Here is a 15,072-nt window from a genome sequence, read left to right as displayed (position 1 = left end):
CTTTAACACAGTTAGTAATACAGGTTTATATTCCTAATGATATAATGTTCCTTTAAATCATAATTACCTTTTATGGTCAAAATCATTACAATATTCCAGCTCAACATTCCACACGTCCTGTGGAGCTGTCAGTGTCAAACTAAACCGTGGCTAAATCAGTGGCCCGATAATCTTAACCTTGCAACATATATTGCAATCTTTTCATTGCAGGGTTAGATCCTTTCCAGTGGCGGTCATATTGACAGCCACTCGAGGCATTTCCTGCTCCTGGAAAATAAAATTTTAAGTCCTATGTTACTAGCCAGACCTTCAAAGTTACTTGCCACTGCAAGTCATAGCATACTAAGTAAGGTTAAATCTCTACTTGCCAATGGCTAGTTGTGAGTGGAAAACGTAATCCCTACTGGAACTAAATGTTGCTCACAGCAGTTCCAGTAGTGTTTGGCCGTGCATTCCTAATCCATGGACGCTGCAGCAGAAGAGTCCCGGCGCAGGATAGGAGGTGAGTAATCTGTTAACTTTCAGATTTGTACTGCCAAGGGGGGTGGATACAAGGGAACCTATGTTCCCGAAATAGAGATTATGGTGAAATTGGTCTAATGATTGTGGCCAAACAAACTGCAGTTCCCAATGACAGACCTCGCTCATATATAATATTTAATTACCCACTACATGTAAGCGGTATCAAACAAGAGGCCCTCCCCATAGTAAAATAATTTATTGGTTCCACATACGTTTTTGTACACTGATACTATTAAGATAATTCTGCACCCACACATAAATAAAATAATAAAAAAAAGTTACTACACACATACAACTCATTCACAGCACAAAAGAAGTCATTTGAGTAAATTCAGAATTTCCATTTCATACCCTGTTTAAAGACAGTCTTATAGCTGCATCATTTTTTGGGAAGGGCTTTAAGGGGGTCCAACTTGATTAACTTCTACTGTGTTTTTCACACCTTGCAAAGTCAAGCATGCATGGCAAAAAAAAATAAAAAATACCACAACACTGATGTGTGAGCTCAGAGAAAGAGTGTGTACTTGAAATGCTGACCACTCTTATCTTTCCAGCAGCTTCGTAATCCTGAGGAATTGTATCAATGTAAAAAGCAACCCTTGAAATATGTGGATTGTTCCAGTTCATTCCTACCAATGTACAGAGTGATGGGGGGAGTTTTCAGAATATCACTTTCTGAGGAAGGAAATGAATGTGTGTCCAAGCAACAATGTCTGCCTGCCACGAAAACAAAATCAAAAAACACTGCCAAGTATAGATCAATGCAAAGCACCATTGCTTTGCTCTTCGAGTGCCATCTTTCCTAGAAGTTGCTGATCCAGATCAGAGTTCCCTACAGGAAGTTGAAAAAAGTTCATTTCAGCTGCTAAGGCTGCCATGGCGGTAGGATCCTGCCCAAATTGTGCCCGCAACATCATGTCCATCTTTTCCAAACGTCGCTTCAGCCGCTTTGCCTCTCTCTCTCGGACTAGTCTTGCTTGCCGCTTCTCTGGGGTTTCGTTGGCCCTCTTCGTGCGCATAGCTTCACGATCACGTTGCAAACGCCTTGCGCGTTGCTCATCAGTTTCCTGCATTCTCTGCTGTCGCTTGGCCTCTCTGTCTCGCATTCGCCTCATCTCTCGCTCCTCTGGGGTTTCACTATCACGCCTGCTTTTCTTTGCCGTCCGTTCACGCTCCAGCCGCTGCATTCTTGCCTCCACAGGCTCATTCTGTCTGCGTGATGCCCACTTGCGGCCTGAAGACATCTGATCAGTCATCAGTTTTCTGTATGCCGCACAGTTGTTGCAAACAAGTAAGATACCTGCGGGGTATACAGCTTCAAAATCCAGACCTTTACCCTCACTGCTATCTCCTTCATGGTTGTCCTGGTTCCAAGAATCTGGTGACACGACCTCTGGTAGTTTCTCACTAAAATAAATAAATCACAATATAAATTCTATGTAGTTAGTGGGGGTTGTCAATCAAGCAGTCTGAAAGGAGTAAATGGACTCTGCTCTCACCTGTTAAACGTGGAATGGCTGGTGAATTGAGCTCCACACACAGCACAGTTTGACAGTTGATCCTCTGAATGAATTAGAAGGTGGCGACCTAGTGACCCAGGTGAGCTGAGTGCTCGTCCACACACTGGGCAGAGATAGCTTTTAGCGCTCACTACAGCAGTTGTGTGCTGAAAAAGACACAGAAATAAAGGTTACAAAAACATTGCTGCATGTTTCAAGGACCACCGACAATTTTGTTTTATGTTCAAAACATGGCATTTTTTTTTTCTTCTAATGCATGTTGACATTTTTAAAGAAATCACTTGCCTGCCTTTGCCACACCCATTTACGAACAGCCATAATCATATTATACAAAGTTGCATGAGAGTAATGAGTACATGTATAAAAAAGCAAGTTGCGAAATAGTGAGCATTGGGTCAAATAACGGACAGACCAGAGGTACACCAAAATAGACAAAGAATTTATTCAAACATTTCAATATGCATGAATGAATGAATACGGAAGGGGACTTTTTTTTTTTTTTTTTTACAATGTTACTGTAAATCCCTTCAGATGTACTGTTCAGTTTATGTTGCTGCTGAATGTGGTGAAATGACACCAGTATCTGTTGGAAGGAGGGTTGCGTTAGAGTGAAGTCTCTAGCTCCCAGAGATGGTCAGCTGTAGACTAGTTTGGGGAAGTCACGTTCTCACTCAATTATCCAACCTTCATTTCTCCTAAAACCGGAGGACTATTTTCCCATAGGAAAGTAGCGCACGAATTAAAAGAGTAGTTTGGTGGCACATGTCGGTTGTAAGATTAATACCGCTCACCAATTCCTTTTGTAGTTCTTTGACTTATCCTCACCCTGAATTCTAAATGCAGTTTAAATTACATATTTTGGCAGCGGATAACAGCAAATCTGCCGACTGACTGCCTAAAGGGACATACTTTCAATCTTTATTTAATTTGTGCTCAGATAATTACTGTGAATCGCCCAGGTTTCCCAAAATTTATTAATGTGGACAGAGATCGGGAGGAAAAAAAGCCTTTAAAACCTGGCGTGTTTGGGGTATACGGAGACACAAACACACTTGACTACTTGATTACTTAAACACTGTATACCTGATATACATGAGTGACGAGCTGCTCCTGGCTTTCACAGTCTATCTGACACAGAGGGCAAATATAAAGCCCAGAATCCAGTTGTGAGTCCAGAGAAGCCTGTGACTAAAAGGAAAAAAAATAAATAAAACAATGTGTGGCTCATGTTTAGATTTGTCCAACTCCAGTTAAACAATAAATGATATCTCACCAACGATCCAGTTTTTTTGTTCGTTTTCTGAGTGTTGCTGACCCCTGGTTCATTATCGGATTCTCGGTCGTTCTGGTCATCTTCTGAACCAGGGGAGGACAGGTCATCGATAGTGGTATCTTCAGCATCGCTGTCACCTGGAGCAGCAAACAGATGAACTATAATTTATGTATTTGATCTGTTTTTGCGTTGTGGTTGAATGGGGGCTGTCTGACTGAACTTGAGCCAATGGAAGTGTACCTATAATATACAAGTTACAGGATATCCCTTAAAGGCTAATACAAATGAAGTCCATACATTGTGTTGGCCTAAGGATGGAATATCATCATGGAATTTGTAGCTGGGGATCTGCATTTAGCAATGTATACACATTGCCCAGGATAGGCTGGAGGGAGCACGACCAATGTTAATCTATACATTAACTACCAAATAACCAGCTTTACTTTACAGGATATCTTTTAGATAATTCATTTTGCTTCATTAACCGACCCGTCAGCTTCCATCTCCCAACCAGCGTTTCTTCTATTTTGTTCAGAATTAATGCACAAAGTGACGTCTTGGAATTGCTATGCCCAAGAGTGACTCTCAGAAGAGATAGGCAGTACATTTGTAATTTGCATCGATTAATGGGGAGTTTTGTCATGTTTTACTCTCACACGTTTTATTTTCCTATATGTCGTACATCAAGCATGTCAAACTTGCGGCCCACCTGCCCTGGGGCCACTTTGTGTTGTGGCTGCAAAGATATTTCCTGTCTGATTCTATTCTTCCATGGACGATCACATGCTCCCGCAGGCCAGCCACTCCCCCTTCCCTCCTGCTCGCAGTGTCAGAGGAGCGTCTGGCCTGCTTGAGCAGAGAAGATCAGGGCTAGAAATGGTAGGAGAAGAGGTACCTTCCTGTGTAGTGTTTTAAATTAGAGAGGGGGGCATTGTATTAATTTGAGGGAGGGCAGTATATTAAATGGGGGAAGGGGGTGGGCAATGTATTAAGTTGGGGAGGGATGGGGCAGTTTATTAAATTGGGGAGAAAGGGGCCAGTTTATTAAATTTGGGGACGGGGGGCAGTGTATTAATTTGGGGAAGGGAGGGGGGCAGTAAATAAGAATATTGGGAGATGCAGTGTATGCAATTAGAGTGGAAGGGAAGAGAGGCAGTGTATTGGATTTGTGGGCAGTGTGTTAGATTGGGTCTGCATGGAGGCGCTGAATGCTGCCCATGGATAGGCAGATTGGCCGCGCAGCCTTTTGTCACACATGCACAATAGCCACCCAATGCTTCTATGAAAACTGAAGATGGTGTTTTTGCAGCCCACATAAAGTTAAACCTCGTTTATGTGGGCTGCACCTCTTCTGTGGAACTCCCTTCCCTTCTCCGTAAGACTTTCACCCAGTCTCCACTCATTCAAAAAATCATTGAAAACTCACTTCTTCAAGAAAGCATATCAATTAAACTGTTAGCAGGTTTTTATCCCCCACCCCCCATGACTCCTCTCCTGCAACTAAGCAATCAATGAATACTTTTCTCACAACCTACTTCATACCCCTACTTTTACCCTTTGTGTCACTATACCCCACTCCCTCTAGAAGCTCATTGAGCAGGACCCTCCACCTCTCTGTTCCTGTACGTCCAGTTGTCTGGTTACAATTACATGTCTGTTAGTCCACCCATTGTACAGCGCTTTGGAATCTGATGGAGCTATATAAATAATAATCATAAGTTGGCCTGTGTTAGCCTTAGAGTTTGACATGCTTGTTGTACAGAATACATAGGATTCTCTGAGTTGTAGAAGAGCTGTAGGCGTTCTACATAAAGTGCACCTTATTTGGATAACCTCTGCATTGCTACAGAATACAGTGAAGTGCTTGGTAGAAGTTGCAAAGCCTGGTAATTGGCAGGAAATGCAGACATTTAAGAAATGTATCTTTTTTTTGGTTTCTACCCCAAAACTACAACGACCCGCAAACACCAATTTAGAAGACAGATAACTGAAGTATTAAGTGTCCCTGGAAGAATGCGCTAAGTCTCTTTCATTTCCATCAATATAATATCACGGCAGTACGGCATCCCCCATCATTGGGCTGTTTCTAAGAAGCCACTCACTGCTGCTCCTGTCTTGCTGTCCCATGTCTGATGGTTCTTCTTTCACAAGCTCTGTTTTCATCATCGCTTTACGAGCCTGCTGCTCCAACCCAGCAAACACTTGCTCCCCTAGAAGAATAATAAGCACATGTAAGTCAAATGCAGAATCAAGATCCCATTGTGCAGCTATAGAGAATATGGGGACGTTCTACGAATCAATAACTGGCCTGAATCAAAATATGTTCTGGAGACCCAAGACTCACGGAAATGAAAATTCCTCATATAAATTGCTATAAAGCGGTTTATTCATTAAACAAAGTACAATAAAAAATGTAGTCCAATACACCTCTACTTCAATTGTTACCAGTAAGAAGCATAGACCACAAATTGATTTAAAAAAAATAAAATTATAAAATCATGCCACAAATTTTAAACTGAACAAAATTATAAATGCAACACTTGTTTTTGCCCCCACTTTTCATGAGATGAACTGAAAGACTTTTTCTATGTACACAAAAGGCCTATTTCTCTCAAATATTGTTCACAAATCTTTCTAAATCTGTGTTAGTGAGCGCTTCTCCTTTGCCGAGATAATCCATCCACCTCAAAGGTGTGGCCTATCAAGATGCTGATTAGACAACATGATTATTGCACAGGTGTGGCCCATCAAGATGCTGATTAGACAGCATGATTATTGCACAGGTGTGGCCTATCAATATGCTGATTAGACAGCATGATTATTGCACAGGTGTGGCTGGCCACAATAAAAGGCCACTCTAAATTGTGCAGTGGGGCAGGGTGGAAGTGACCATTACATTCTTTCCTTAACCCATTTCATCTTTTCCATGTTTTTTTGTATTTATTTTTATTAAATTTATTTTGGATTGGACTGTCATTTTTATAGTTTTTACCTCTTTTATACCTTTTTACATTGTTATAAAGAACGGTAAGACTACAAGAAGTGGAACTGTATGTAAATATACTCACAATGTACTTTATTTGGAGTTGTCTGTTTTCTCCGGGACATCTTCTGCCCTCCTGGCACTGCGGTCAATTCCACGCCGACTACCTACACAGTGCGGCTCTGCTGAACGGAAATGACAATGAGCGGACATAACAATCAATGCAGGAACTTTCTCTGCCATGTTAAAAGGAATTCTACACAATGCCCCCTGTAGGTGGGGTAGAGAACCTTCTGCTCGGGCAGTAAGGACCTCTTCACATTTTGTACAGCCTGAACCCGTGCTGGTTCTCGTTACATCACAAATAATGTAAAGCATAGATAGATATCAGAAAATGTTACAAACGTGGACATTAAATAATTCTGTATGCTTTAAAGAGTAATGATAATGCAGACGTTCGAGTGGTTCAAACCATGTTTTTGGACCAGTCGTTTAAGGGTTCCTACTTTTCACGGTTGAGGTACCTCATTGCTTTGAATTGGCCACTTATTCTGTTCTAGATATATCTTGCAAACCAACAGATTCATTTGGATTTTCAGTCCCATTTAAACTGAACACACACTAACTCCCCTCACCATACCTGTTCCCATTCTTTTACTGTAGAGCTAACAGCCCCTAATAATCTGCTGCTGAATTAATTAACCCTACCAGACCTGCAGCTCCCCAACATTCACTAGATACATTCGGCCTATGCCATCTCTACCTGTTCCTGCAGCAGACCTACATAGCTCTCATTGTATCTCTGCCCTGGCTTCCAAGTAATCCAACTGCTCTCTTTGTTCAGTCTGTTACTTATCCTGGTTTTTCTATCATCACTTCCTCCCACTCCCGTCTCCATGTCTCCTCCTGTGCTCTCTGAAAATCTGCCTGTCCAGAGGAATTTGCAATTATCCATCTAATAATGGCCTATACATGAAAAGTGACACGTTCCTCGCCTCATCTTACTGCTCCACAATGGACCCTTTTTTAATAGAAAAGTCCTGTTCTGAGCAGTCTCTCCCCCAACCTCCACCTATACTCTTAATGACTTTACAGTGACATGTATCTAAGTGTATGTTTATTTAATATATTATTATGCAGTCCTGCAGCATTTGCATGATATATTTAGCATAAATAAATAAGATATATACACAAACATTTTCTGCCCTGCAATATTAACGCCTTCACTACCAAGCGGATTGCAAAAAACAAGAGTAATGGAAAGTAATGTTTAAATCAATTATTTTTTTTCAGTATGCTTAGGCTGCACATTTTTTAATGGTTATAAAATTGAAGATGTTGGTTAGCCAGAATACCTGTAAAAAATAATTTACTCAATAATGGCGTTATAGATAAGGAAACAGTGTTATATAAATAGAATATATCTTGTCACATTACCATACCCTGACAGCAGCAAAGTTGCCAGTTTGGAGACGCTTCCATTTATACACACACACACACAGTTACTCAGACACATATACAAAATGTAAGATATACACACACACACACACACACACATATATATATATATATATATATATATATATATATATATTTAGCCCAGTGGTGCATTGTTGATATGCTGACAGTGTGCTGTGTGAGCTGCTGCAGCCATAAAACCATCTGTCAGTACATGCTGCTTCCCATGTGATGTGAAGTATCGATTCACATTGAGAACTCCCATCATCTGATTACCTTCTTCTCTGGGAGCATGGCTGTTCCTCTGCCAGCAGCTCCAGCAAGGCTCCACACACTGATTGACGAATAGCAGTGGAGGTTGTGATGTCATGTGATGTCACATCCTCTCCGCATTCTCTGTGAATACAGGTTGAACCCTCTTCTCCCCTTCCCAGGCTGGATACAGAAAGCGAGTCTCTCTATATTCAGGGATCAGATACCTGCAGAGTTACGGCTCCTGGTGCCACAGTACTGCGACCTACCAGAAAATGTTCAGGGGATAATTTTGTATCCAAAACCCAAATTGGGTATACACGGTACTAGGGTACGGATGCAAATCCTGGGAATCCTGTATAGAGGAGTCCTGTCACGAAGGGGTGAATCATCCATGTATCCGGATTTCAATGTATTTAGTTAATTCCTTTGAGAAATCAGGTCACACAACACAATTCAGATTTGTAAAATCCAGTATTGCAAATTCTGTATCAATGTAAATTAGCCCTTATACAAGTTCAAATATTATAATAAAAGGAGCCCAAGTGTCATATGCAAAATGATCACTAAACACATCATAAAGTGATGCACAAAAAGGCCATAAATCTAATACTTTTACACATACAGTATATGTGATACACAGGAATAAAGTTTGTATTTTTGGCAGACATAACCAACAGGATTAGGGGGGTGAACAATTTATGGCAGGGTGTGACAAACTGGCTTGGAATCTAGGAGCAAGATTATTATTATTTTAAAACAAAGATTAGTTTTCAGCAACAAAAATACAATTATTAAAAGGATCACTATAGGCACCCAGACCACTTCAGCTCAATTAAGTGGTCGGGGTGCCAGGTCTCTCTAGTGTTAACCCTGCAGCTGAAAACACAGCAGATTCAGAGAAACTGCTATGTTTACACTAGGGTTAATCCAGCCTCTAGTCTAGTGGCTGTCTCACTGAGAGCCGTTGAGGCGCTTCTCACTGTGAAAAATCACAGTGAGAAGACGCTGACATCCATAGGAAAGCATTGAGTAATGCTTTCCTATGGGCGGTTTGAATGTGCGTTTGGCGCTGACGTCGGCAGGAGGGAGGTAAGTGGCTGAAGGGGTTTTAACCCCTTTAGCCTAGCGGGAGTGGGACCCTGAGGGTTGGGGGGACCTAAGAGCCCTATAGTACCAGGAAAACAAGTTTGTTTTCCTGGCACTATAGTGGCCCTTTAAGAGGTACCAGTTTATTGCAGTAGTTCTGGTGTCTATATCCTGTCCCTGCAGGCTTTTCAATGTAACACCTCTAGTGGCAGTTGCTCAGACAGCCACTAAAGGAGCTTCCAAGCCAGTGCTTGAATATGCAGCACCTTTGTTCAGTGTCTCCATGCTCTGAATGTTCCCCATAGAGATGCATTGATTCAATTGGAAAGCATTGGATTGGCTGAGCTCATTAAGATTTATTATCTCAGCCATGGAGGCAGGGCCAGCAACAGCGAGACCGGCATGGCAAAAAAGGCGAGTAAAATCACCTTTCCCATGCATCCTAAACATACACACTGACAGACAGACACACACACACACAGTGTGTGCACTGTTCCTATAACTGTATTCTGTGTAGATTTTGTTCTTTACGGCAGCACCATTGCTTAGAAATGCATGTTCTGGGTGTGCCCCCAATTCCCATTTTTTTTTCCCTGTGGTTTGACACCCACTTAGAAATTGTAATTTTTAAGAACTATTTTTATTTAATCCCCCCTGTGTCCCTACCTTTGGGAGAGCTGGAGTGGATCAGCTTTCCCTGGGGTTCAGTGGTGCTGCTGTCATCTTGTTGCTGTGCTCCCTTGCCGTTTATTGATGCTGAAGCCGGTGTGATGTCATATTCCAGGACTGCAGAGTGAGCGAGAGCAGAGCAGGGAGATTATAGCTCCCTCTGCACCTCCATTCCGCACAGCCGGCCACATGTATTCTCCCACTGAACTGGCTGACAAAGTTCCTAGTCGCTATGACGAGTTAGGATTTGCCTAGCCCGGATTTATGGATATTAATAAACCCTTAGCATTATTTCACCACAATACAATCTTCACTGTTCTTATACATTTTTATTTTATTTTTTAGGATTAGTGCTAGGTTCTGTTAAATTTTTGTGTGCAACGTAAAATACATGTTTAATTCTGTCTGTGATTTGTGGGAGTTACACAGTCCCCAAATGTAAACGCCAAGAAACATAACCACTACACTCGCTGTCAGGAATGCACTTCCAATCTAAGCAGTCAATCCCTTTATGACCGCTGTGATAACTTGCATGGGGACCACTGGGTGTCCGCCACCCTTCTTCAGATGAAAGCTCTGGCACTATGCTAAACCTGGCCACTTTTAATGGCCGGGAGCACTAAGCTGGCACTCTCAGCCAATGAACACCGGCCTTGCACTGCAGGTAAGCAGCATGCCCAGCCAGGCAAACAGAGGTAAGTTGTCAAATCCTTCTTAAAGGATTTCACTAGTCACAATGGGAGGACACACTCCTGGCACCATAACAACTACTGAGGGCTGTAATGGTTTTGGTGCTTGCCGTTTTCCTTTTGTGATATGTATGAAAGAGAGAATTGCACTGTCTCTCTCCCCCTAGAATGTTTCCCAGAAGATCGGTTATGGAAGAGGGGTTAAATTCATGTAAACAGCAGAAAAAAGCATTTCTTGTCCAGGACTGTAATTCACATTAATCTTGGATAATGTGAGGTCATTAAAGAAAATACACAACGTGACTGACACTATGCAGCGTGGACCCATAATCATAAGGCAGCACTGAAACATGCAGCCTGAGATTAGTGGGATTTACAATCCTAGGCAGCAGCAACTATTCTTTCAGTCCCTCTTCCAAAATACAAATACATACAATTGGTGGAACACTTTGGGCGGATCTTTCAGAAGAGAGATGTGCCCAGTAACACACGGGGATTTTACATCATTCGCTGCAACGCTGGAAAAGTCTGTTAGAAGGGTTTTCCCAGTCGCTGTTTCTGTTACGTTTGGCTCTATTTCACTGGTCAAATTCTCGGAGAAACCTCGGTGCTGCCTTAGCCTTCAATATATACCAGTGGAAAGAGTGCACTCGAGAGGTCTTCATATAAAAATATAAAACAATTTATTGTGCCAAAATTCAAAGACATACAAGTCGACGTTTCAGTCCCCGTAGGACTTTTTTTCAAGACCTTGAAAAAAGTCCTACGGGGACTGAAACGTCGACTTGTATGTCTTTGAATTTTGGCACAATAAATTGTTTATATTTTTATATGAAGACCTCTCGAGTAGAGCCAAACGTAACAGAAACAGCGACTGGGAAAACCCTTCTAACAGACTTTTCCAGCGTTGCAGCGAATGATGTAAAATCCCCGTGTGTTACTGGGCACATCTATCTTCTGAAAGATCCGCCCAAAGTGTTCCACCAATTGTATGTATTTGTATTTTGATATTTAGAGTGGTATAAGGGGTTCCCACTCAGGTGGTTTATAGCACTGGTTGCTAACACTTTCTTTCCCGCATATTGTGTATTGTATCCTTTCCTCTTCCAAAATAGAAAAGCCAGTAAAGGAGAGGGTCTGAGAAGGCTCATCGAAAAAGGAAGAGAGGTTGACTTGAGGACAGCAACCACAAACAGGAGCTAATTCCATGTAGTATAACCTCCACAAATCTTTAGCAAAATGGAACACATCTTGCTCTGCCAGACCAAACAAACCTCAATTATAAAATCATGTAAAAATGATATCACGTTATGCAAATTAATATACAACGTTGAAGCATGTATCAAGAAACAGTAATGACAATTCAGAGTTCGGGAAACATTCATTAACGTGTCAAACTGCAGCCTCATTGCTCATTATAAGATCTCCTGTACCCTAGATTTCCCCCCAAACACACGTTTTACTGTAAATGATGCTCTCTATAGACACACACAAACCATGCAGCAAATGCATGAAATAAATACGTACAGGGCTGCATGACCATTTATCAGCTCACTGCTCTGAGAATAAATGGATATATTACTATAATAAACCAAGGCTTGGAGGTGGGGAATGACTGACACTCTTCCTATCAATATTAAAGGGATATACACCTATTATAATTCCTACACATTGCAGCCCTGCTCTATGTATGGTGATGGGGGGGGACCCCCTTTCTATGAGTATTAAAGGGACATGCACCTATTATAATCCCACACAGTGCAGCCCTGCTGTGTGTATTATGTATGATGGGGGATGGGGGGGGGGGGGGTGACCCTCTTTCTATGAATGTTAAAGGGACATACACCTATTATAATCCCACACACTGCAGCCCTGCTCTGTGTATTATGTGTGATATGGGGGGTGATGGGGGACCCTCTTTCTATGAGTATTAAAGGGACATACACCTATTATAATCCCACACAGTGCAGCCCTGCTCTGTGTATTATGTATGATATGGGGGGTGATGGGGGGGGACCCCCTTTCTATGAGTATTAAAGGGACATACACCTATTATAATCCCACACACTGCAGCCCTGCTGTATGTATTATGTATGATGGGGGGGGGGGGGGGGGGGTGACCCTCTTTCTATGAATGTTAAAGGGACATACACCTATTATAATCCCACACAGTGCAGCCCTGCTCTATGTATTATGTATGATATGGGGGGTGATGGGGGACCCTCTTTCTATGAGTATTAAAGGGACATACACCTATCACACGCGCTCACAGTCACACACACCGCACAGGGCACTTACATACATGCTCCCGGCGCTCCCGGTCCGAGCCCGCCATCCGGGTGTGTCCCGGCTTCGGACAGACAGACACCAAGATGGCGGCGGCACCAGAGCGCGCTGCGGGGACATTAGCAGGCAGCGGCCGCACGCCACGACGTCATCGCGAAAACCCCAGGTATCGCTATAGCAACAGGGCAAAGTGGGAGGGGCCCGCACCGGGGCGGGGCTTGGACGTATTGCTACTGCAGCCGCCATTTTACATTAGGGCAAAATACCCTCACACAGACACAAAGAAATACCCTCACACAGAGACAGACAATGAAATACCCTCACACAGAGACACACAATGAAATACCCTCACACAGAGACAGACAATGAAATACCCTCACACAGAGACACAATGAAATACCCTCACACAGAGACACACAATGAAATACCCTCACACAGAGACAGACAATGAAATACCCTCACACAGAGACACACAATGAAATACCCTCACACTGAGACACACAATTAAATACCCTCACACTGAGACACACAATGAAATACCCTCACACAGAGACACACAATGAAATACCCTTACACAGAGACAGACAATGAAATACTCTCACACAGAGACACACAATGAAATACCCTCACACAGAGACACAATGAAATACCCTCACACAGAGACACACAATGAAATACCCTTACACAGAGACACACAATGAAATACCCTCACACAGAGACAGACAATGAAATACCCTCACACAGAGACACAAAGAAATACCCTCACACAGAGACACACAATGAAATACCCTCACACAGAGACAGACAATGAAATACCCTCACACAGAGACACACAATGAAATACCCTCACACAGAGACAGACAATGAAATACCCTCACACAGAGACACACAATGAAATACCCTCACACTGAGACACACAATGAAATACCCTCACACAGAGACACAATGAAATACCCTCACACAGAGACACACAATGAAATACCCTCACACAGAGACAGACAATGAAATACCCTCACACAGAGACAGACAATGAAATACCCTCACACAGAGACACACAATGAAATACCCTCACATAGAGACAGACAATGAAATACCCTCACACCGAGACAGACAATGAAATACCCTCACACAGAGACAGACAATGAAATACCCTCACACAGAGACACAAAGAAATACCCTCACACAGAGACAGACAATGAAATACCCTCACACAGAGACACAAATAAATACCCTCACACAGAGACACACAATGAAATACCCTCACACAGAGACAGACAATGAAATACCCTCACACAGAGACACAATGAAATACCCTCACACAGAGACACACAATGAAATACCCTTACACAGAGACACAAAGAAATACCCTCACACAGAGACAGACAATGAAATACCCTCACACAGAGACACAAATAAATACCCTCACACAGAGACACACAATGAAATACCCTCACACAGAGACAGACAATGAAATACCCTCACACAGAGACACAATGAAATACCCTCACACAGAGACACACAATGAAATACCCTCACACTGAGACACACAATGAAATACCCTCACACAGAGACAGACAATGAAATACCCTCACACAGAGACACACAATGAAATACCCTCACACAGAGACAGACAATGAAATACCCTCACACAGAGACAGACAATGAAATACCCTCACACAGAGACACACAATGAAATACCCTCACACAGAGACAGACAATGAAATACCCTCACACCGAGACAGACAATGAAATACCCTCACACAGAGACAGACAATGAAATACCCTCACACAGAGACACAAAGAAATACCCTCACACAGAGACAGACAATGAAATACCCTCACACAGAGACACAAATAAATACCCTCACACAGAGACACACAATGAAATACCCTCACACAGAGACAGACAATGAAATACCCTCACACAGAGACACAAAGAAATACCCTCACACAGAGACAGACAATGAAATACCCTCACACAGAGACACACAATGAAATACCCTCACACTGAGACAGACAATGAAATACCCTCACACTGAGACACACAATGAAATACCCTCACACAGAGACAGACAATGAAATACCCTCACACAGAGACACAATGAAATACCCTCACACAGAGACACACAATGAAATACCCTCACACCGAGACAGACAATGAAATACCCTCACACAGAGACAGACAATGAAATACCCTCACACAGAGACAGACAATGAAATACCCTCACACAGAGACACAAAGAAATACCCTCACACAGAGACACACAATGAAATACCCTCACACAGAGACAGACAATGAAATACCCTCACACAGAGACACAAAGAAATACC

At 42.4% G+C, this 15,072-nt stretch overlaps 1 protein-coding gene across 2 annotated transcripts; it reads right to left on the bottom strand.

Annotated features, from left to right (window-relative positions):
* Positions 1-703: 703 nt before the first annotated feature.
* ZNF821 (zinc finger protein 821) lies at positions 704-12,891 on the bottom strand. Of its 2 annotated transcripts, none has more exons than XM_063437668.1 (7): positions 12,754-12,891; positions 6,384-6,480; positions 5,418-5,525; positions 3,316-3,452; positions 3,126-3,230; positions 2,022-2,188; positions 704-1,929 (listed from the first exon to the last, which is right to left on the bottom strand). In XM_063437668.1, the coding sequence occupies exons 2-7, from the start codon at positions 6,421-6,423 to the stop codon at positions 1,281-1,283; spliced, it is 1,206 nt and encodes a 401-aa protein (XP_063293738.1). In that variant the 5' UTR covers positions 6,424-6,480; positions 12,754-12,891; the 3' UTR covers positions 704-1,280. The 2 variants fall into 2 exon arrangements, with proteins under 2 accessions (XP_063293738.1, XP_063293739.1); XM_063437669.1 differs by having other exon boundaries at positions 12,758-12,891.
* Between the last annotated feature and the right edge of the window lie 2,181 nt (positions 12,892-15,072).

The sequence above is a fragment of the Pelobates fuscus genome, chromosome 12 (assembly GCF_036172605.1).
Source record: "Pelobates fuscus isolate aPelFus1 chromosome 12, aPelFus1.pri, whole genome shotgun sequence".
In the NCBI taxonomy this organism is placed as follows: Eukaryota; Metazoa; Chordata; class Amphibia; order Anura; family Pelobatidae; genus Pelobates; species Pelobates fuscus.
The sequence above is the reverse complement of the archived record's forward strand: the minus strand, read 5'-3'. Positions and strand labels throughout refer to the sequence as shown.

What these genes read in the sequence shown, in the direction of transcription:
- ZNF821 (XM_063437668.1), bottom strand. Translation starts at nt 6,423, where the DNA reads ATGTCCCGGAGAAAACAGACAACTCCAAATAAAGTACATT. An exon ending in TCGTCACTCATGTATATCAG is followed by an intron (nt 2,189 to 3,125) that starts GTATACAGTGTT and finishes TGTCTTTTTCAG; the next exon opens with CACACAACTGCTGTAGTGAG. An exon ending in AGCCATTCCACGTTTAACAG is followed by an intron (nt 1,930 to 2,021) that starts GTGAGAGCAGAG and finishes TATTTATTTTAG; the next exon opens with TGAGAAACTACCAGAGGTCG.